Consider the following 21,661-nt stretch of genomic DNA (forward strand, 5'->3'; position numbering starts at 1 on the left):
ATTGCTGGGATTTGAACTCAGGACCTCTGGAAGAGCAACTTTGAACACTTCATGAACTCAAAATGGTTCATGAAGTCTCCTCTGATGAGATCACCCAGGACTTGGGGGATGGGAAGGGCAGGTCCCTGGAGCACGCGTGAGTTGGGGGGTTAGGTGTTATCTGTTTGTTTCAGATCTTCCCAGACAAGGGGCCATCCTCACAAGCTAGGCAGCCACCAAGCTTGTGTCCACCTAGCATCAGCCGTTAAAGGAAAAGCCCATAGAGAAGAAAAGGGTTGGAGGAAGTGGCTGTGCAGGGAGGGGTTTGACAAGGGTTTCAGATGGACCACAGTGAGGTGGTCTGAGGTGTCTGAGAGTGAAGTGGAGTGAAGCTGGAATGGACGGTCTGGTTAGGGCCTCAAACCCAGAGGGAGCTCATGCTCCAGCTGAGGACAGCCGAGGCCTGGCTCATCTGGGCCCTTTTTGTTTCTTCCTTTTTCTCCAAATTGAACAAAACAAAACAACCAAAACCAAAACCAAATCAACCAACAAAAAACGCTCATAAGCCCGGTGAGATGGTAAAGGCTCTTACCTCATGCAAGGAGCATGCAAGTCTGGTGATGACCTGGTTCAAACCCTGGAGCCCAAATAAACGTAGAAAGAGAGAATCAACTCCACAGAAACGTGTGTGCTGTGGCATATGTGTCCATGTATGCATGAGGACTAACGAATGAATGAATGAATGAATGAATTTAGAGCCACTGTTGGTGCAGAGCAGAGAGGGGTGGAGGAAGAGACCAAAAGGTGATGAGGGACAGGCTCCTATGATGTGGGACAGTCTCCAGAGACAGGAAGTGGGCAGAAGTACCAAAAGTTACTGACTCTGGACCTGGGAAGCTGCCCTCGTTTCTGGCTTGACTTCTGGGTCCTGTGACAGGAGAGCAGGCTAGGAATGACCTTTCCATGGCAGAGGAAGGATTTCCAGGGAAAATACCCAAGACAGAGGGTTCACCTGGGAGCTGTCCAGCCTTGAGTTTGGAAGTGTCAGTGCTGTGGTCTTAGAGGATAGTGATATATGAACACTCCAGAGATGGCAACTGAGAGGAGATGCTGAGGAGAACAACTGAGAGGAGATGCTGAGGAGAACGACTGAGAGGAGATGCTGAGGAGAACGACTGAGAGGAGATGCTGAGGAGAACGACTGAGAGGAGATGCTGAGGAGAACAACTGAGAGGAGATGCTAGGAGAACAACTGAGAGGAGATGCTGAGGAGAACAGCTGAGAGGAGATGCTGAGGGAGAACAACTGAGAGGAGATGCTGAGGGAGAAGCGGAGGGGATTGTCTGCAAAGAAGGGCCTGGCCCTGAGAGGAGAGGAAAGAGCTAGAGGGGAGGAGTCTGGCTCCTGGGGTCAGAGTTACCAGTTGTTCCTGAGTTCAGAGATGATCTGACCCTCGGAAGCTTGGGGAGAACTGAGGCTTCCACAGCTGAAGGCCCTGAAGGAGCTGAAGGCCCCTGAAGAGCAATCCCAAGGGACTGCAGAACATTCCTGCCTGTGAGGGAGGAGCTGCTGCAAACAGGGCTTGACCTGCTCTCTGCCCTCAGCCTCCACTGAGGTGGAACAACCGTGAGTGAGTGTAGCTCTGGGCCTGCGAGCGCTACTAATTCCTCTTTTCTTTCTTTTTTTTTTTTTTCTTTTAAAGGTTTTGTTTATTTTTTATATGTAAGTACACTGTAGCTGCCTTCAGATACCCCAGAAGAGGTGTCAGATCTCATTACAGATGGTTGTGAGCCACCATGTGGTTGCTGGGATTTGAACTCAGGACCTCTGGAAGAGCAGCCAGTGTCCTAAACCGCTGAGCCATCTCTCCAGCCCCAAATTCCTCATTTCTATGTAGGCTTCAGGACATGGGTTAGAACTTGGGACCTGGGAGACGGTAAGTGCCTCATTCAAAATTAGCAGTTGCTTGTCCTGCCCACAGCACTCAAGGTTCCAGAGGCCTGCCTTCCTCTCTGAACCTGCTGTTTGATGCCAGGCCTGGCTGAACAGGATCCTGAATTCACAGAACCTTGGACCTGTCCTTCTGGAACTCATTCGGTTCTTTGGGGCAGCCTGTTCCCAGGTGTTCCGCATGCTTGGTTCCAGGCACAGCAAGGAGACCCGACCTGGGTCACAGGCTTTAAGGGCCAAGGTGCTGATCTCTGGAGGAGAGGGACACCACTCACCCTTTCTCTCATCTGGCCTCTTTTGGCTTCAGGTCCAGGCCCCAGCTTGCTACTGCCCTCTCCCCACCAGTAGCCACTACGTGCTGTGCCCCAGAGTCCCCAGTCAAGACCTGATTTTGGAGGAGAACCCAGCTTCTTGGCTGCCTCCAAAGGCATTGCCACGCCTCTTATGCGATGGGAAGACCAACGATGAGGGCGGACTTGTGAAAGCCACAGGCAGGAAGTTTGAGAAACTCCCAGGCTTGGGAGACTTCTTGGCTGGTAGAGCTTGCTTCACAAACAAGAGGATCTCATGTTTAAGTCTGTATCTCAGAATATATAAAAAGTTGGGCATGGTGGTGCATGCCTGTAATCCCAGCACTGGAGAGGGAGGCCAGAGACAGGCAGAACCCCGGGAATTGCTGTCCAACCACTATTCTACTTGGTGAACTTTAGGCCAAATAGAGACACTGTCCCCAAAATTAAGGTGAATGGCTTTTGAGAACACTTGAGGTTGACTTCTGGCTCCTACACAAAGGAGCACCTATGTGTACCCATGCTTGCATGAACACACACACACACACACACTCAACCGCATCCTCGCAGTGATTAGAGAGGACAGGTTAATTCAAACCCCACTCTGACACTGACACACTGTGTGGCCTTGGGCAAGTTATTGAACTGGTTCCCAATTTCTCAGTAAACTGGATATGGCAATGGTAGTTAATTCATGTTGTTGTTGGCGAGACTGAGTTCTAGATGAAACTTAGAGTAGGTGCTAACTATGCCCCTAATGATTGGTCCTCCACAATAGTTCTGTACGATGGGCAGCCAGCGTTCATTCTGAGGGAGGAGCTTGCTAAGTCTCATTCTCATTCACCTCTTGCTGGAGATTTGAAAGGTGGCTTCCCAGGACTCAGGTCTGGTGAGGACAGTAAAGGATTTGGATTAAAACCTCATATGCTGTAAAAAACCAATCAAATGAAAAGCAAGATCAGCATTAGTACTGTACCTTCTCTCAACAGCTCTGCTGTACAGACTAAGGCTAAGGCTCAAACGTCTGAGCTGTCACCTGCCTGCCACACTCAGCAACTGACACACCATGGTCATACCTGGAAGTAGCCCGGACTCAGACAAGAGTACGCGTGGGTGAGCTTCATCCCTGCCTGGGTTGGAAACACCACGGCTGGGAGAATAAAGCTAGGCCATAGCCTCAGCGGGGAGAGTATCGAATTCCCCTCCACCATTCACCTGCTGTTCAATGATGGTTTGGATATCTGTCTGTCTCTCTGTCTCTGTCTGTCCATCTAGAGACTGTGTCTTATTATATAGTATGTAGACTGGCCTAGAACTTGCTATATAGACCAGGTGGGCCTTAAACTCACAGAGCTCTGCCTGCCTCTGCCTCCCCTGACCTGCTCCCATCATCCTCTTTGGTCCCCAGTTTGGACACTGAGATCCATTGTGTCAATCTCTCCCTAGTTCTTGGGTTTTCCTGCCCCATCTTTTCGCCATCAAATGTCCCAGAGAGACTCTCCAGCCCACAGTCAACTGCTACCCATGCCTGGAGCCTGTCCCCCAGCCATGCCTGATGGTGGTTCAAGTGGGCTTTCAAAGCATCTAGGAATCTTGGAATTTTCTTGGTCATGGCACAGGGGAGGGCTCAGGCTTCCTGGCTTCAACCCCAGAAGCAATCTCCATTCTTGTGCTTCCGAAAGAGAATTCCAGCCGGACCAGGTAATCAAGGGAGCTGCGAAGAGCTTACTGTGAGCAAACAAGGAGACAAAACACGTTTTTCGGAAAAGGTACAGAGATGGGCACCTACATCCCAGATCCCAGCAGGCATTGGGGCCCATTTCCCCCATTTCCTGATGTTTCCTCCCTTGTACTTCCCCCAGGCCTGGAACTTCCAACAAATGAGTGCATTTTTCTCAGAAGCCCATTTTACCCAGAGTCCAATCTATTCTAAAAAGATGGATAGAATGCAAGAATATGTATAGGCATTCAAGCGCCCAAGCTGAAATGTAGGTGAAAGGGTAGCAGCACTCTGGGCATGCTCCCTTGTCACTTGGTCTTTGTATCCTGCTTGAGGGATTCTGAGCTGGCCCAGCCAGCGAGGGCCTATTGTTCTTTTAAGTTCTATTTTGGAAGACCAACCCTTAGTCCCTCCTAGAGCTAACCTCCTGCCTCACAGTCAGACCTCTGACCCTCCTCCATAAAGCTTCCTTTAAAACTGCTTCCAGCTTGCAGGGAGAATAGGCGTGGATCAGGGCCTCCCCCAGTTTTCTGCTTCAAACCCACAAACTCACCTGTGCCCACATTCTTCCTTATCTTTACTGAAGGGAGGTGCAAGCTCATCCCGGCCACCTTGTGCCCTGTGCCCTGGGGCCACCTCCCTTCCGGGCTCCAAGGCTGACTTCTGTCTTGCATCTTCAGGTGATCACTACTTAATCAACCACATCTCTCCTATCCGGGCTCCTTTCCCAGCATCCATTGCATCTAGGACCTTTAATAGAGCAGCCTAAGTCCCAGTACCTTATACCTGGACTGTGTATTGATTTCCCAACTGCTTCCCTAGCTCTATTTCTGCCCCCTCCAAATCCACCATGTGCAGACAGACATAGACTCACCTGAACACACAATTCTGATCAGGCCGTTTCTCCATGTGAACTCCTCACTATGACCTGGGACATGGCTTCCCGAGTAGTACTAGTGTTTGGATCCCCAGAGTTCAGTGGAGGCCGGAAGTCTCTACGTCAAGCGGGGCAGCCAAACTACCAGGGGCAGCAGGCTCCAGGCTCAGAGATAGACCTCCACCTCGATATAGAAGGTAGAGAGAAGCTGGGCAGTAGTGGCGCACGCCTGTAATCCCAGCACTCTGGGAGGCAGAGGCAGGCAGATTTCTGAGTTCGAGGCCAGCCTGCTGGTCTACAGAGTGAGTTCCAGGACAGCCAGGGCTATACAGAGAAACCCTGTCTCAAAAAAACAAAAAACAAAAAACAAACAAACAAAAAAAGGTGGAGAGAGATGAGGGAAGACACCCACTGCCAACTTCAGAGCTCCACAATCTCGTGTGCATGTGTACATACATGCCCATGCATACATGATGCATACCACACATATGCTACCACACATGATGCACAGCACACACATGCTACCAAACTGGAAACAGCCTTCATTAGCTTCCTCTTGGCCATAAGGAAGTGGCCTGCTATAAAGAACCCCCTGACCCTTCACCTAGCGGCCCCTTTCCAGCCTTCTTCCTCACCTCTCCTCAGCCTCACACACCCTCTCTGCTGCCTTTAAATCGCTAAGGTCCGTTGCTTCCCTCTCTGAGCTCCTCTTCCCAGCCTCTCTCACAGTCGGTCGCCGCTGAGACAGCATTTCTGGGATGTTTAGTTAGCCATTTCTTTTCCTCCTCAGGCTAATCCTTATCTCCCCAGAGGAGCCAAGCAGTCTAACTAACGTTAGCCACAGACCTCCCTGGATTGAAATCTTCATGTTTTTCAGTGTCTTGAGGACAAAGTCTAAATTCCTCCCTAGGCTCTCAAAAGGGAGGAAGGGAGGATGCCTCTCGCATTCTCTTGCTTTGTGTTTGTGGTGGCAGGGGCTGAGTCAGCAGTGGAGACTGAGGTGGGTGGTACATCCAAGGCAGATTTCGTCTAAGGGACTATTCACTGTGGGTCACTGGGTCAGTAGAGCAAAGGTAGAGGGTGGGCTCCTCTGTGGAGGATGTTTTGCTGAGAGCAAATGCAGAGGAGCCCGACAGAGGGTCAAAAGGGGCAGCGGAGTTTTAGCCAAAAGATAAGGGAAATGAAGAGGAAGGGGAAGTGTCTTCAAGAAAAGGGAGACAGAGAGAACAGAGAGGCTGCTGGGCTGCTGTTGGTGATGTGGGCCAGGCAGAGGCTGAGAGAAAGAAAGGTTTGCCACAGGCAGCAGAAGGCAGTGGGCTGCAGACCTGCTTTAGTGATGGAGCAGTAGACAGCTCCATTACCTGACTGACGTGTGATCGGTTGGGTAGACGTCCGACTGCCACAGCGGCGGGGAGCGGGTCATCTGGGCTACATGCTGTATTCTCTCCCTTACACCCTTCCCTGGGGGCCTGAGCCACTGCCACACGCTCAGTGAGGGTCTAAGCTGTGTGTCCCCTTCCTGTCTCCTGAGTCTCTGTGTTTCTGATTTCCTTTAGTGTCTTAAAAGAAATAATGTCTCAGCAGAAGGAAAAGGGACACCTTGTTTACTTAGTCCATGAGGAAGGATGTTCTGTGGCCTTTTTGCCTCCCAGGAGTTGGTCTAGGTCTGGGTCTCCGGTGAGATTTCTCAGGGAGAGAGTGAAAGGTATCAGGAGGAAAGGATTCAGTGTAGTGACCTAACTTCCCTTCCTGTCCCTTGTATATACATTGCCACCTGTCCCAGTTACAATGTTTCAGCCACTCAACAGAAGCATCTGCAGTACACTGGGTCTTTGTTGGGAACAAGAGATACATAGACAATCAAAAACAAAACACACACTTTGCAGTGATGAACCTACACCCTACTGAGTCTCCGCAGACATTAAGACCTGTGGGTTTGTGCCGGCAGCGAAGGGTGTCCTGGGCACCAAAAAAGAGCAAGCCACTAATTTAAGGGGATAGGGTCTGGGAGGACTCCCTAGAGAACTCAGCTCCCCAGGAAATGGGGTCCTAAAGGATGAGAAAGATGGGACTCAGGATACAGAAAGCCTGGGATGAGCGAGGGAATGCGGGAAGTGTGTGGAAAGTTTGGTGTGGCTGGTCCACAGAGCTGAGAGGAGACCATACGATATTAGGAAAAAATTTAAGGTAATGATTTTAAGCTAGATTTTAATTTTGTTTTTACCATGATCACTCTGGCTGAAACTCTGTGACAGAAACTGGTCTTGAAGACAAAAGAACAAAATCACTATAGAAGCAGCTGTATAATCAGGACCAAGACAAAGAGTCTCCCTTCTAGAGAATAAAGATGTGTGTTATCAGGCAAGTGTGCCTGTGGGGGTGCTCAGAGATGATGTCATTGGCCGTGGGAGAGGAGACAGTGAAAGAGCCACCACTGTGTGGGGACCACACTGAGGCCTCTGACTTAGATGCTGAGGGACTAGAGGCACCTTCAGTCCAGATGTAGGAATTGCTAAGACAGCAGTGATTCCATTTTGAATGTGCGGAGGGCTAAACTCCACGGAACACTCAGGGTGTCTGTCGGTCTGGGCATTCTAGGGCATGTGCTGGTTTCCTCTCCTGGCTCTGCCCACCTTGTCCTCCTCTCAGTTGGCAGCCCCTCCCTTCCCTTTGTCCCCCAGCCCACAGCATCTCTTCAGGAAGCATGTTTGTCCTCTCTGCCGACTTTGCCTCATCAGAGCCTGCAGCTCTGCTGTCTGTAGTTGCTGCCAGGTTCATCTTTGCCCACCCAGCAGAAGTTTGCTTTTTGGGATGAGAGAACCGGGGACTTAATGGCAGGCTGGGAGTAAGTGGTGATTGTGACCCGGCCCTGCCCACTCTGAGCTGCCCCTTAGAGGCAGCTTTGTTATGGGGATGGACCTAATGGCTAAGTGTGAATCAGGATTGTCTCCTTTTATTATGGAAACGAGCCTAATTGGAGGTCAATCAGTGAATAAACTAAGCAAGAATCTTCTCGGCAAGCCTAAACTTCAGTTGTGGTACAGAATTTTCTCAGTTTCTAGCCAGCAAGGTTAGATTGCGAGTCTTCCGCCAACCATTAGAGGCATTTAGCTTTGTGTAACTTAACATTTCCCCAGCAAGTTTATTAGTAAATCCTTCATAGCACCAATTTTACTACTACAAGTTTCTCCTGTATCGGCGTCTTTTAGGAGACAGCTGTCTCTCTGAGTCTCTGATGTCTTCAGATAATCTCCACCTTGTGTAGCAGGAAGTGGCCAAAGCTGTAACCTATGTTCTTGTCACCTGGAAAGGAAACACATACCACAGGGAAAAGAGAGCCCTTCCAGGGCAACTCCAAGCAGGAAGTGACTTACTACTCAGAAGGGCTGTCACACCTCTTTAGTGCCTGGAACCCAGAAGCAGGCCAACTAGAACAATGGCCACACAAATTTAGGCTGTTCTTGTTTCACAGAAGACAGACTATACACAAGGACAGGGGCACATTTCTAGAGACACAGTCACTGGTTAAATCTCCCTTTGAACTGCAAGTGAACAAGCGTGAAGGACTGGCTCCCCACTCTCTTTGGGACCAGAGACCAGTAGGTTTCTTTCCAAACCCGTGTAATTCTCTCGCCCCTTGCCCCTTCTCTCATGAGAAGAGAAACCCCAGGTCTGGCTGAAGACGCCATGACTCCATAGCCTGAGATGAGTGGGCTGTGGGGCTGGGGCTAAGGGTCTCTGAGGTGAGATGCCGTGGTGAAGACAGCAACTACAGCCACCTTTTCCTCATGATTTATTTCTTTTTCATTATAATCACCTTTTAATTGAATATTTGCCAGGAGCCCAATCATCTTGCCCAAGAGGCATTTAATCCTAAGAATCAATAGCAACGCTGTCCTAAGAAACTGAGGCAGGAGCGGCTGAGTCACCTCTCACTGGCCCCGGCTGCTAGGTTTCAAACTCAAAGGCATTTCCCCGTCCAGGTCCATCTCATCCGGAAGACGTTTCCCTCAGTTTGCCAAGAGTCACTCTCTGAAGAGCAATCACTGGTGTAGTCGTGGACAGGCAACAGTCACCTCTGTGGAGATCCTTGATGATGTCATAGGGCAAGACTAGTGTTGTAGGATCTTGGAAATATGGGTCAAGTCTTCAGAGACTCCAGATGAGTATCGCCTAGAGACCCCAGAACCAGGCAGAGAGCATGGACAGCCCATGGATAGCCTGAAGGAAGCATCACTCACCTTCTCATGGGATAGATATGTGGGTGCACATGGGCTCCTAATCACATATCATGCAATTCCGTGGCAGCAGGACACACATATATGTATGTACCTGTGCATGTCCGCTACAAGTTCTGGGGATATTAAGGCAGGTCATGAGAAGAAGGGCTCCATCTCTGTCAGATGAGGTTGGCAATGCTGGAGGTGGTCTCATGACGCTGACCAGAAGACAACCGTCCTGAGATGCTAAAGATGCTGCTGTTATTACCAGGGCCATTTCGGGTGGAGAATGCCTCTGTACAGATCTGGGGGCAGTGTCCACTCACACCCACCTGGTACAATAGCAACCCCAGCAGCAAGACTGAGCCCAAGGAAGCCAAGGTAATGCCCACAGACAGCATGGCAGCTAGTGGCCGTGCTGGGGCTGGGGCAGCAGCCAGCCCAGCCAGGGTCAGGCCAGTGACCAGCAGCACAAAGCCACTGAGCAACACAACAACAGCATCGGCCCCTCCACCGCTGCGCAGCAAGGCCACGTGATGGGCCTGGCGTATGCAGTTCATATCCTGCACGGCAGAGCTCATCAGCTGTTTCACCAGAACCATCAGGGCCAGCAGGCAGAGCACCGTGCCCACCGCTAGTCGCCATTCGCCGGATCGGCTGCTGGTGGAGGACAGCAGCGCCACGCCGCCTGCCCCACAGCCGGCCACAAGGACCACGGCCACGGAGAAGCAGAGCAAGGAGCGCCGGGGCTGCTGGGACCACCATAGTTCCACCTGCTCTGCCAGCACATCTGGGGGCAGCCCCCTGCCCACTGAGGCTTGTTGGGACATGGCTTGGCCAGGCAGGGTCAGGATGGAGGATCAATGTTGGGGTTCAGAGGGTGTTTATCCTGACCCTGTGCCTCCATCATCTGCCTGGCAGATGCCTGCTCTTCTCAGTCCACGCTACGGCTATCCTCACCTGTGGGACAGGATCACATGTTATTTCTCACCTGTCTGGCCCTCGGAGCCTCTCCTAGGAGTTTCAGAGAAGGGCCTCAGGAATCTTCCCCAGGACCTGCTACTGAAAGCTGCAACCCCAGCAATGCACCTTGGGAAAAGCACCTCCCCTGACCCCAATAGAGTTCCCTCCACCACAGAGCTCCCCTTCCGAGAGTCCCCTTGCCCACCTGCTCACCTCTCTCGCTCAGGCTGTCTCCGTTGTCTGTTCCAGACTGTCGGAGGAAGCTGGTGGTGCCACAGTGGATGACAGGGACAAACCGTCAGAGATAAAGCCTCATTCAGGACCAGACTCACATGGCCTCAGCTGTCACTGCTGGGTCCTGGGTGGGGGAAGCTATGGGGAAGGGAGGCTGGTGACTTAACCCTTCTAGAACCAGCAGCAGGCTAACCCTGCCCCTTCTCTCATAGGGCTGTACTCTTCCTTTTCTGAGGGTTAGTACATGACCCCTAACACCTTTCTTCCCTAGTCCCACCCCATCTCGGTCAGGCAAAAAAAAAAAAAAAAAAAAAAAGCTGTGTGCTCCAAGTCTCTTTCCAGTGCTGATCTTCCTCCTGAGCCAAAGTCTCTGATGCAACAGGGCCCAACCCAAATTCCTCATCTTACCCTAAACCTGTTCCTCCTGTGTTCCTTTCTCACGATGTTACTGCCACCCTCTCGGCCCCCTCCGGGGGCTCCTCAACATCTTCTGCTGTTGCCAGTCCCAGGCCCAGGGTCTGCCTCTTGCCTCTAAACAGCCCTGTCTTCAGCTCTCATCCAGGACCTGCCTGCTTGCTCCCCACTGGTCCATCCCCTCCTAGACAGGCTCCACGTGTTCGCTAAGGCAGCAAAGGAGGACTCAGGATTTGAACTGCAGCCTAGTCCTTCCCACCGTGGGAATGTGGGGAGGGATTTAACAGTGTTACTCCTTTAACCTGTTCCCTACAGGACAGGCAGCATGACTCACACCAGGTAAAAATAAAGCTAGCACTGCCGGCAAGGAACTCAACTTCCGGCAGTGGGAGAGACCGATCCAGTAGGTGTCAGCTGCGAGTCCAGGACGGGCTAGAGTGGGGCAGGGAAGCCCCAGCTCACCTCTTAGAGGCTTCAGCTGAAAAGTGAGGACAGAGAAGTTTATTCTGAGGAGTGGGAGAAGTCATCTAACATCTTTCTTTCAGACTTCCCATGGGGCAAAGGGGCTCAAAACATACTTTTTGAGTCAGAGAGACTCGGGGTGAATCGGAACCCACATGGTCCACACTGCTGAGACAGAGTTTTTACTCCGACGAGACAGAGTGGGGACCGCTCTGTCCTTTGCAGAGGCTGCCGGGCAAGCAATGTGGGTGGGGTAGGTGCCCCGCCCCCACGGGTGGTGGGGGAGGGGCCGTGGGCGGAGCGTGTCCCAGCGTTTCTCAGGACTGTGGCTTGCTAGTCTGAAAGGTGCTGGCCCCGTCTACTGGGGAACGACCCCAACATGGGTGGAGGTTCCCTGTAGTAGAACCAGTGATAAAAGTGGGGGTGGGGCGCGTGGGGCACTCACGGGAAGCCTGGCTGTGCTGAATCCGATTTGAGCAGGCAGGACCCAGCAGGTGGGGCGCGCTAGGTCTGTTTCCGGGGAGACGCTTCACCTGCCTAACCTGCACCCAGGTGAGCTGGAAGGAGGGGGGGGATTAACAGGTGCTGTTTCCAGGGCAGGGCCTGAGCCAATTGGCTGACGTGGCCCTGTGCCTCCTGTGGGGCTGAGACATTCCTGGGAAGGGAGGGACTTCTGTCCGCTGCTGGTAGGTCTGAAACACAATATGCAGATTAGGTCAGCAGGAGGAATGCTGTCTCTCTGCCCCAGGCTGAGTCCTAACCCACCCCCCAACTCCAGCTTCACCTTACCTTCAGCACCCACCTTTACGAAGATCTACAGCCAAGCCTGCACCTAATTACAACCCAGGCCTGTAATCTTTGCACCCTGAGAGGCTGAGGCAGGAGGAGAGCCAGTAGGGGGCCCCAACTGGCCTGAAGCCTCAGCTCCAACTCCTCATTCCAGCTGAGTCTGGACTTTAGTTCTGAATCCCATTGTACCCTCAGCCCCAGTCTAGCCCCTCAAAACCCAGCTTAGCCTTAAAGTCAGCCTCAGCCAGGATCGGCGATACCCCAAACCTAGCTCCAGAGCCATCTTAGGTTTTCCCCCAGTAAGCCCTTCGTTTATTTTCCTTGAGGCCTCAAGTGGGTGGCAGGGTTAGCCTGCCCCATGGGTGGGTAGACAGCTGGAGCTCCCAGAGCAAGCACTATTTGGATAAGGTTCACATCCCTTGACAAAGGAAGCCTTTGCCCTTCAGCCGGACTGTCCTCCACCTACCTCAGGCCTCTCTCTGCCTGAGTCTGGCCAACTTGAATCATTGAGCTAAGATGCCCCGTCTGACCTGGCCGATTCGACTGCACTCGTGGCCTGTGCTTCCTCTGTATTCATCCACGACAGATCTTTAGTTAGCTTTCACCTCTGACCCCGATGTGTCTACCCAACCAGTTCAGGGGTAGCGACCCATTTACTAACCACCATGGTCTCAGCAGCCAGCACTCGGTAGCCTGTACCTGTAATCGATAAATGTTGAGTGGCTGGCTAAATAAAAGTGTGAACTGATGGGTGTGACTATTTTGACCTTTGAGCATTTGGGATGGAACCAGGACGGGTCGGGGGGTTGGGGCCCAACTGTGTGGTCCTTGAGTGCCTCAGGGATGCATTTGGACAATGCTGGGTGTCTACAGGGGTGTCCTGAAGTGGAACAGGGGTATGGTTCAGGGCTCTGCTTCTGAGCAGCAAATCTTGTCCCTAGACACCATGCCCCAAGTGGGCAGAGGATGACTCACTGGAGGGTGTGAAGGCTGTCCTGAGTCTTCCGTCCTACCCCTTCTGTGAAGTATACATTAGTATTTTCTTCTTCTCTCTCCTTTTGATGTGTATTACAAAACCAAACAAACCACCACCACCACCACCACCACCACCAACAACAACAACAACAAAAACCCCAAAACAACAAAATGAAATACAAGTAATCTTCCCAAGATCAGTTCACAAAATAACTGCCTGGCCTGGCTTCCCGTTTTGTTCTGTGCGGAAGACTCGGTGCCTCCTAACTCAGGAACAGCGCGGTTTGTATGTATGTGTTTCTGTTTAGTGATGTATTTTTTTTTACACTTTCCTCATATATTACATCCAAATTCAGCTGCAGTTTCCCTTCCTCTCCTCCTCTCAGAGACTTTCCCTCCCTCTCCCTCATATCTACTCCTCTCTCATTTCTTTTCAAAAAACAAAAAGAAAAGAGCAGGCCTCCCAGGGATCTCAACTGAACATGAAGTTACAAGAAGAGTAGCCACAAGTCCTCACATCAAGGCTGGACGAGGTAACCCAGTAGGAGGAAAAGGGTCCCAAGAGCAGGCAAAAGAGTCAGAGACGCCCCACTCCCACTGTTAGCAGTCCCACAAGCACTGAACTATGCAACTGTAATATACAAGCAGAGGACCTTGGTCAGACCCACTCAGGCTCCCTGATTGTCACTTCAGTTCCTGGGAGTCCCTCTTATTTATATAACTTAAGCCTTTCTAATGGCCTGTTTCAAAAGAACAGGTAAAACCAATACATTAAAATGAATGTGTTTGCTGGGCTATGGACGTAGCCCAGTGGTTGCTCAGAACCTGGTATAATCCCCAGGGCTGCAAAACCACATGTATTCGAATTCTAACATGTATTTTACTATAGAAGGTATTAATGAGCTCTTTGAAAGTCTTTCCTTATACATACAAACTGTATCTCAGTTCAAATTAGCTACACACTGAGTACCCATTGCCTGTGGCTATGACCTGACTGGAGAGTACAGCTCTGGCTAGCTTTGCCCTGAAGAAAACTTTAGGGCTGCTTGACTGGTGCAGGGCAGGGGACATTGGATGACATAGTGGGCATTCATCCTGCCGCTCTGAAAAGCATTGTATATGTGCCCCCTTTATAAGAAACAGGCCTGGGAGAACCAAGGTCTGGCAGAGCTTGCGTGGGTGGATTCGATCTGAACTCTTCTACTAGCCCAGTCCTTAGGAATCTCTAGTCTCATGCTAGCCCAGCTGTCCTAGACCAAAGCTGGTACAGGGAATCCCTGAATATCCCCTTCTCTTCTCTTTTTCCTTTTGGAGTCTGTAGAGGAGGAAGCAGAGTCTAAGGCTTCATCAGTTTGAATACTGACTGGGAAAGTCAGTGGCTCAAAGTGTTAAATCTGTCCCTAAAGCAGAGCCTGTGGGGCCATTCACATGGGCAGAAATGGAAGGCCAGGAGGTAGAGGTGGCAGTGGGTATGCAGGAGAAGCTGTAGGTCTGAGCGGGTGCATAGTGGAGAACACGTGAGCTGGAGCCCACCTTTCCCTGTGCCCAGCCAGAGGCTCAAGTGAGCCTGTTATGGTAATGCAGCTGCCTTCTCGAGTCCCTCCTGGGGCCAGCTTGCGTTCTTCAAGATCCTTGAGGGTCTTTTTGTTGACTTTCCCACTGCCTCAAAACCTGTGTGTGCTGGTGGCTCCCTCTGCTTTCCTTCCGGATGATTCCTTCCCTTCAGGAAGGAGCTCAAATGTCACCTTTGGCTCTTAAAATCCATTCCCTGAGGAAGGTGTAGACAATGTCTATCTCTCCTCCTGAGGTCTCTGATTCCACTCCACCAAAGTTTACTCTGGGGAAAGCAATGAGTTTATTGGGATTACTTCCTGAGCATAGGTGAGGGGTTAGTTACTTAAATGTGGGTGCTGCCCACCGAAAGACTGCACTGGAAAGTCTTTACCCAGTAAGGATGATGGTTTTCCCACAGCTTCATAGATTGAGTCCCCTCTAATAGGTCCCCTGACCTCAGCACAACTGACTACCTTACGGAAGTACCATTCAGGCTGTAAAACTCAGCATCACCAGTCAAAATGAAAACAAAGGCCTAATCCGTCGAAGTCCACAATTCTGGGAAAGTCTCTGAGTGTACTAATCTTGCTTTCTGGCTTCTGTAGTTCTGTTTCTGGCTGACTGTTCTTGTTAACTGAAGGATGTCAACCCAGGACACCGTTTTTGCGCATAAAAGCTCATCCTGAGAAAGGCTCAGGCCTACACTGGGATCCTGAACTCCTAGTGTAGTCTATTGGCTTAAACACATGTCTGAGCAGTCTTCTCTGGTGGATACCCACACATCCCCCTTTATTAGTCTTCTTTGGCCTATATACACAAGCCCTCCTGTAAGGGCACACATAATTAGTACAGAGATATACACAGCAGGTGGTATGGAGTGTCTGGTACACTTAAGACCACTAGCCAGGGATGGAGTTACAAAGTGCTGGGCCTTCTGACATCATCAATCATGAAAAGTCCTTTGTAGACTCCTCTACAGGCCACTCTGGTGAAGGTATTCTCTCAACTGAGGCTCCCTCTTCTAAAATGACTCTAGCTTACATCATGTTTGTTGACAGGCTTGGTAGATCAGGATCACATCTGTAAAGTGGGGATAGCATGGCTTAGTAAGTGGTTATGAGGGACATTAAATGGTGGAATCTACTCATTCAGCAAAAAATGATTGTTCCCTTCTGTGAACTAAGTATTGTGCATGGGACACAGGAGTAATCTGGGAACTAATGTTCCTGTCATCTGGTAGGAAAGGCTAGGAGAAGAAAGGACACACAGCACAGGGTAGCCACAGGGCCTCAGTGGATCCATACCTAGTGTGGTGACTGACTATTCCTCTAGGTACACATTTGTGGGGGACATAGGTCCCATTTAGGATTCTCATCCTCTTTCCAGATAAGAACTCTAGGATTATAATTCATCAATATATCTATAGGTAACTGAACAGAGGTAAGCTCCCAACTCAAGCTAGGCCCCAAAGCCTCCCGCTGAGTAATATAAGACTGGGAATGATGGCTCAGTGGTTAAGAGCACCTGCTGCTCTTGCAGAGGACCTGTGTTCAAGTCTCCAGACACATGTCAAGCAGCTCTAATGTTAAAATTCCTCCCCTGAGGGAGAAGTCATGTCTACTTCTTTCCTAAGGTCCCATGACAAGCTGAGGTACAATTTCACCATCATTCATTCTGGGAAACCAAAGAGTTTATTAGGCTGCCTCGAAGCACAATGGAGGTCATTGGTGGGAGTGTGGGTGGCTTTAAAGCGGTCACACTGGAAGGTCTGCACACAGAATACATGACAGTTCCCCCATGGATGCATAGATGAAATTGTTCTCTCTAGTCCTTCGACCTACATACACTAAATGCTATCCACTCACCCCCAAGTCCACTTAATTAGGCCAGAATTGTATACACCTGGTTGGGAGGTTCATCTGGCTCCTCAGCGAGGGTCATATGACACTCTGGCCCCACAGGGAAGGTCAACAGTCAACAATCCCAGCTGTGATGACTTTTTTTTAAGTGGACACAACTGAACTCATGAAGATCGTGATAGTTTATCTCAGCAGATAGTCCCGTACAGAAGTCTCAAAAACACCTTCAACTTCAGTTCCAGAGGATCTGATGCCCTCTTCTGGATTCCGTGGGCACCTGCACTCACCCATGGGCATGCATTTGAGAGAGTAGGAGTATGTGCCCTCACACTCACACAGCAGGCAAACCTTAAAACCAAAAACCCAAAACAAGATGGGGCTGGAGATTTCATTTTTGTTTGGGGCTTCTGAGGAGCTGTATTAAAGTGCCTTTCTGCCAGCTGAAATCATGATGGGGTGCCTCTCTGCACAGGGGGTCCTTGACAAGAGAGGGGATGGGCTTCAGCTATGTCCCAGGTCCTGGATCAGATCCTTCTTGAGGACCGGGTGCCTCTCAGCTAAAAGAAAGCCTGTGGGATGCTGTCTGGAGTCATAGCCGAAGAAGGGCACCTGTAGCCCTGTGCTAGAATGCATAGTTCCAATTTTAAGTTACATTAATATACTAGTATGTGTGCCTAGAGTGTTCTAGCCCTCTTCTATCATGTGACACCTACTAGATGAGCAATAAATACAGTTCTTGTAAACCTACCAGCAGGTAATCAGTAACGCTGGCCCCGCTTGCTGCCTGGTACACAGCAAGGTTATATCCTTATGGGAATGCTCCCAGTGTGGCTCCACTCAGGAGAATCTGCCTGCATTTCAGACATAAACAGAGCATAACTTCTGTCTTGACTCTTTGATGGTCTTGGGAGGCTCAGGGAGGATGAACCCCACTCCTGGTCCTGAGATGTCACTTGTCTTTCTGAATCTGAGCAGTAATTGTAATGGGGTGGTACTTTATTATATAAAATGGCCAAATGATCATATCCAGGATTGCCTGTGCCTTTCAAATCCCTTTTGGGAACAGCTGGTTCATGCACAATAGTTGGTCATGCTTTCTGGAAATAGTGGAGGAAGGCGGACATTGATGCCAAGACTGGGACTGTGGAGTCTTTCGTGTTAAAAGAACAGGAGGGCAGAGGAGGAACATCTGAGATCTGAGCAGTTTATACTGTCTGGCCAAAACTGATGCTGAAATTCTAGAACAATGGGAGGGGGGTTAGACATGCACAGTGGATATCAGAGGCACAGAGAAAGAATCTGAAGGCTCTCACCTTCTCCCAAGGTCACCAGCCGCCATACTCATTGAGTCCCCAGAGCTCGATGATGGACAACAACCCGAAGAGCAAGAACTGAGTTCATTCATGTACCAGTGGGTGACTGGCTCGGCTTCTACAGCCGCTGTGGGGGATGGGGGATAGGGCATGGCTGCTAGAGTCAATCTACCAATGAGGGTTAACCAGCCGAAGAGACCTCAAAGACAAGGTGATTGTCATGCCTTCTACCTCCCCATGAAGTCACAGGCAAAGTGGAGGGAGGTCTGAGATATAGTAGCCAGAGAGCCAGGATCGCCCAAGCAGGTGTAGGAGCGTGGACGGCAGGATGTGAGAGCTAAACATGACCCAGTTTCTAGCCTCACATTCTGAAGCTATGTTCCTCTCTCTGCAGCTGAGAAAACAAGCCACTGGCCCAGGTACTAGCTGAGGGTGGGGGTGGCGTGGGGGTGGTGTGGGAGTCTTTTTTACTCTCAGCTACTTGTGTCTTCTCTTTATCTGCTGGACAGCAGCCACATAAAGCTTAAGCATAAGCCTGTGCCCTGCTTCTTGTTTAGATTCTCTGGGAGTCACATTCTTTTATACCCTCCAACTCCCGTAGCCCGCGGTGTTTGTACAGGCCCCTCTCCAGGACAGTACACGAAAACACAGGCTTTGGAGGCCACTGGGCAGCAGAGTCACAGTCATGGCCCCACCTACGTGACTTCGTGCCAGTCACTCCCAAGCCATCCTGCAGGAGGAAAAGTGATGTCTTGATCAAGCACCTTCCCCGGTGATGTGCGTGCCATTTGAATGACAACCCCAGTGAATTTGCCTCCGCTCCTCAGAGCTCCATTTTCCCTGAACATTTCTCCTCTCCAGGTTGTGCTTCCTTTCCATTGGATTGGCTAACCAGTCCTGAAGTCAGAAGAGTTCACTTCTCTCCCTTCACTCAGCCATCTTCCTGGGCCAAGCCACCAAGCCACCAGTGGGCAAGGGACAGGATGGCTGCCACACTGGTTTGGTGATAGGGTGTGGGCTGGGTGAGGAAGTCATCAGAGGAGACAGAGCCCCCAAGGACACCCCTCATTCCCAGAGTCCTTTCTAGTCTTTGCCGTGTACCTTCCATTTTGGAAATAGGACAGCAGAGTTTCTGGTCTGGCTGTGAAAACACCCAGGGCAGTGGCTACAGTGTTGGCAAAGCAGTCTGAGGGAAACTTGAGCCTGGGAGATGGTAGGCTTCATGTGGCCAGAGGGGGACTAAGGGCCAGGAAGGACTTAGGCTTTAAATACCTATATAGAGATCTGTTCTCTGCAAGCAAAAGCCAGGGACATTTGTGCTACACTCCCTTGCTCATTATTGCATAAAAGAGTCTCTTCCCTTGTGTGGCTAGGCTCCTGGGATAAGACCCGGATGCATTACTGGAGAGAAAAGTATAAAGTGTCCCCAGAAAAGGAGGAACCAGGCAAGGTCACGGAGACACGGATGTGAAGACAGAGGAAGGACAGGGAGTCCCTCATTATGTTTCACAAGGAAGAAGGAACCGGAGGAGACCCTGCTTGAGAGCCAGGAGGGAAGCAACTGGTGAGCTACTTAAGATGCGAGCAGGTAGCCTTGTCCTCATCCCAGACCCACAGTAAAAAGCTGGCCCTGGGTCCTGCCAATCTCTGCAGTACAGGCTGCCCAATTCGCACTCAGGAACAAACAACAGCAGCTTTGGAGAACCCACAGCCCCTCCCCCCCAGGGCCCTCAGGCACTCCCTCCTGGCTTTCCTGTGTGCCCCAGCCCTAAGCAGAAGCCAGACAAGGTTGTGAGCAAACACCTTTATTCTGACCCTGCCTCCAGCCTTCCAGGATGAAAGAGGTCAGTGGGTCTCGGGTAGGAGTCTGGCTCAGTGAGAGGCAGACACACGGTGCCTCCCGTGCTTCTGGCTGTGACTGGAAATGGCTCACCGGAGGTCACTTGGTGTGCACTTCAAAATCCACTTCGGAGTCGATGAGGGAAGGAAGCCGGACGCCGGCGATGGTGTGGAAGCCTGGGACCTGCTCCTGCTCCTGGATCTGGTCTCTGAGGCGGCGGATTTCTAGGCGTTGCATCTCGATGATTCTCCCAGTTTCCTCCTGTTCGTTCAGCCTCATAGTAGAACTGGTGCGGACTATGTCCTTGCTGAGCACTGGAAGGGACAAACCAGGATCACTGCGGCCTCTTTACTGAACTACTGAAGTCCCCACCCGCTCCAAACACCTCCAGAGCATCCCAGAGCGAGAGAGAACAGGCAGCTGCTTCCAGTCACTCCAAGTGGTAAGTTAGCCTGCCCAGTGCCTCCTGATGTCACTTGTAACTCCCCAGGGGATGGATGATGCTGGAGTCCCAGCTACCGGTTCTCTGGTAAAGTGACAGCGCCCGCGCTTACCATGCTACCACAGTACCGAGTATCGGGCCTAGGCCTGGGGGATTAACAAAAAACACAGACACGGGTCATTCTGCAAGGAGAATGCCAAAGCTTTACTGAGAGACTAGCAATATATATACTAGAGGCCAGGGAAGGAACAAGAGAAAACAATTATAGTCATAGTCAGGCACCTGGGAAGTCCGTACCACACCAGGCAGGAAGGCAGGAATCAAGCTAAGCCACTGGATGTTTTGCTCTCAAGAAACCTGTGCAAAAAGCTCAGCTGGGGGTGTTGAGCCAAGCTCTCTGGTTCCCAACAGTAAAGATGATGCTTCTGGATCCAGACTCTTCTCCGTTCTCTGTGTGGCGTCTGCTAATGCTTCCTGAACCTTTCCGATCTTGGCATCTTCCCTGTCTTGGGGTTTGCCACCACCCTGGCATGCACAGAGTCTGTGGCTTTTGTCAGGCCTGGGCCTCAGAGGGATGGATTCCAAGCAGGAATGCTGGTTTCCATGCTGTGCCACCTGCCCCTCTTTCTTCAGGACCCAGGGGTGTCTCTGCTGCGCATGTCCCGTGCCAGGGCGCCAGTCTGACCACAGACTATATCACTGTTTGTACTTAGTAATCAAGACGAGACTGCTTCTTTCTCAAATTCCCTCCTATCTACCCATGAGGTGGGCTCTAAATTCAGTCTTCTCTGGCCACTTATATCCACCAGGAGTCTTCCTACCCCCCTTCATTTTCTTGGCAACCTCTCGCCCCCGTTTTCTAATTGATTTGTTCTTCCATTTCATCTATCCTGCCCAGCCTGTACTTGGGACAGTCCAACCCTTCAGGGTCTCTCTATCCGTGTCTGACCTGCTGTGTGCTCCTGAGGAAAGTAGCAGGTAAGAGCCACTGCCTCTTCCGCAGCTGACTGTTTAGGCTGCTGCACAGCCCACAAACTTTCCGTCCCCACAGCGGCACACCTGGACTCTGACTTAAATTCTCTCTCCATCAGTCTTAACAAATGGTTTCACCTGTCTCTCCTTCCTACAGCCAGCCCTTTCCTGTGGCTCTAAAGGAAAAACTAGAAAAGCATAGATATTGGAGGTGAAGGGAGAAGGCATTTCTACAGTCAGCTGTGGCCAGTGGTCAGCCTCGCCTTGGCCTATAATTAGTGTGATGGGGCCATCATTTAAGGAGCAGTCGGCTTATCTTGCCCTTCTTCCTTGGAGAGTCTGGCCCCTCCTCTTTCTGCCTTTACTTCTACAAGTCCTTTCCTGCAGTCCCATGCTCACCATCTTTTATTAGTCCCCCCTTCCCCCCAAATATCAACCTTTCATCTTCCTGTACTTTCTGGAAACAACTGCCCTGGATCCGACACCCCCCCACGCCCCCCACCCCCAGACAGGGTTTCTCTGTGTAGCCCTGGCTGTTCTGGAACTCACTCTGTAGACCAGGCTGGCCTCGAACTCAGAAATCCACCTCCCTCTGCCTCCCAAGTGCTGGGATCACAGGCTTGCGCCACCACTGCCCAGCTCATATTTCTTTTCTTTAATCTCCCCCCCCCCCCCAATTTGGTCTATTTTCCCTCTGTTGGTTTGGGAGATTTCTCTTTCTTTCTCTCTGCCTTCCTTTCTATCATCCCTCTAGGCTTTAAAAGTTTAATATGCTTATATAACATAAAGAATGCCGCCGGGCAGTGGT

The 21,661-nt window shown here is 50.9% G+C and overlaps 2 protein-coding genes across 3 annotated transcripts in view; both read right to left on the bottom strand.

Moving 5' to 3' along the window:
- Positions 1 to 7,958: 7,958 nt before the first annotated feature.
- On the bottom strand, positions 7,959 to 11,641 carry Tmem125 (transmembrane protein 125). Of its 2 annotated transcripts, none has more exons than XM_052175640.1 (3): positions 11,555 to 11,641; positions 10,213 to 10,371; positions 7,959 to 9,996 (listed from the first exon to the last, which is right to left on the bottom strand). In XM_052175640.1, exon 3 carries the CDS (start codon positions 9,864 to 9,866, stop codon positions 9,216 to 9,218), a length of 651 nt encoding a protein of 216 aa, XP_052031600.1. In that variant the 5' UTR covers positions 9,867 to 9,996; positions 10,213 to 10,371; positions 11,555 to 11,641; the 3' UTR covers positions 7,959 to 9,215. The 2 variants fall into 2 exon arrangements, with proteins under 2 accessions (XP_052031600.1, XP_052031599.1); XM_052175639.1 differs by lacking the exon at positions 11,555 to 11,641 and adding an exon at positions 10,642 to 10,847.
- Positions 11,642 to 19,388: 7,747 nt separating this feature from the next.
- The window catches only part of Cfap57 (cilia and flagella associated protein 57), a 68,509-nt gene continuing 66,236 nt past the window's right edge, over positions 19,389 to 21,661 (bottom strand). Inside the window, exon 22 of the mRNA XM_052177180.1 lies at positions 19,389 to 19,753. Within this exon, the coding sequence (XP_052033140.1) occupies positions 19,539 to 19,753 (215 nt within the window). The 3' untranslated portion in view covers positions 19,389 to 19,538. The remainder of the gene's footprint in view (positions 19,754 to 21,661) is intronic.

Source organism: Apodemus sylvaticus, chromosome 3 (assembly GCF_947179515.1).
Source record: "Apodemus sylvaticus chromosome 3, mApoSyl1.1, whole genome shotgun sequence".
NCBI lineage: Eukaryota > Metazoa > Chordata > Mammalia > Rodentia > Muridae > Apodemus > Apodemus sylvaticus.

Excerpts from the sequence above, each read along its gene's own strand:
- Tmem125 (XM_052175640.1), bottom strand. The coding sequence starts at position 9,866 with ATGTCCCAACAAGCCTCAGTGGGCAGGGGGCTGCCCCCAGATGTGCTG.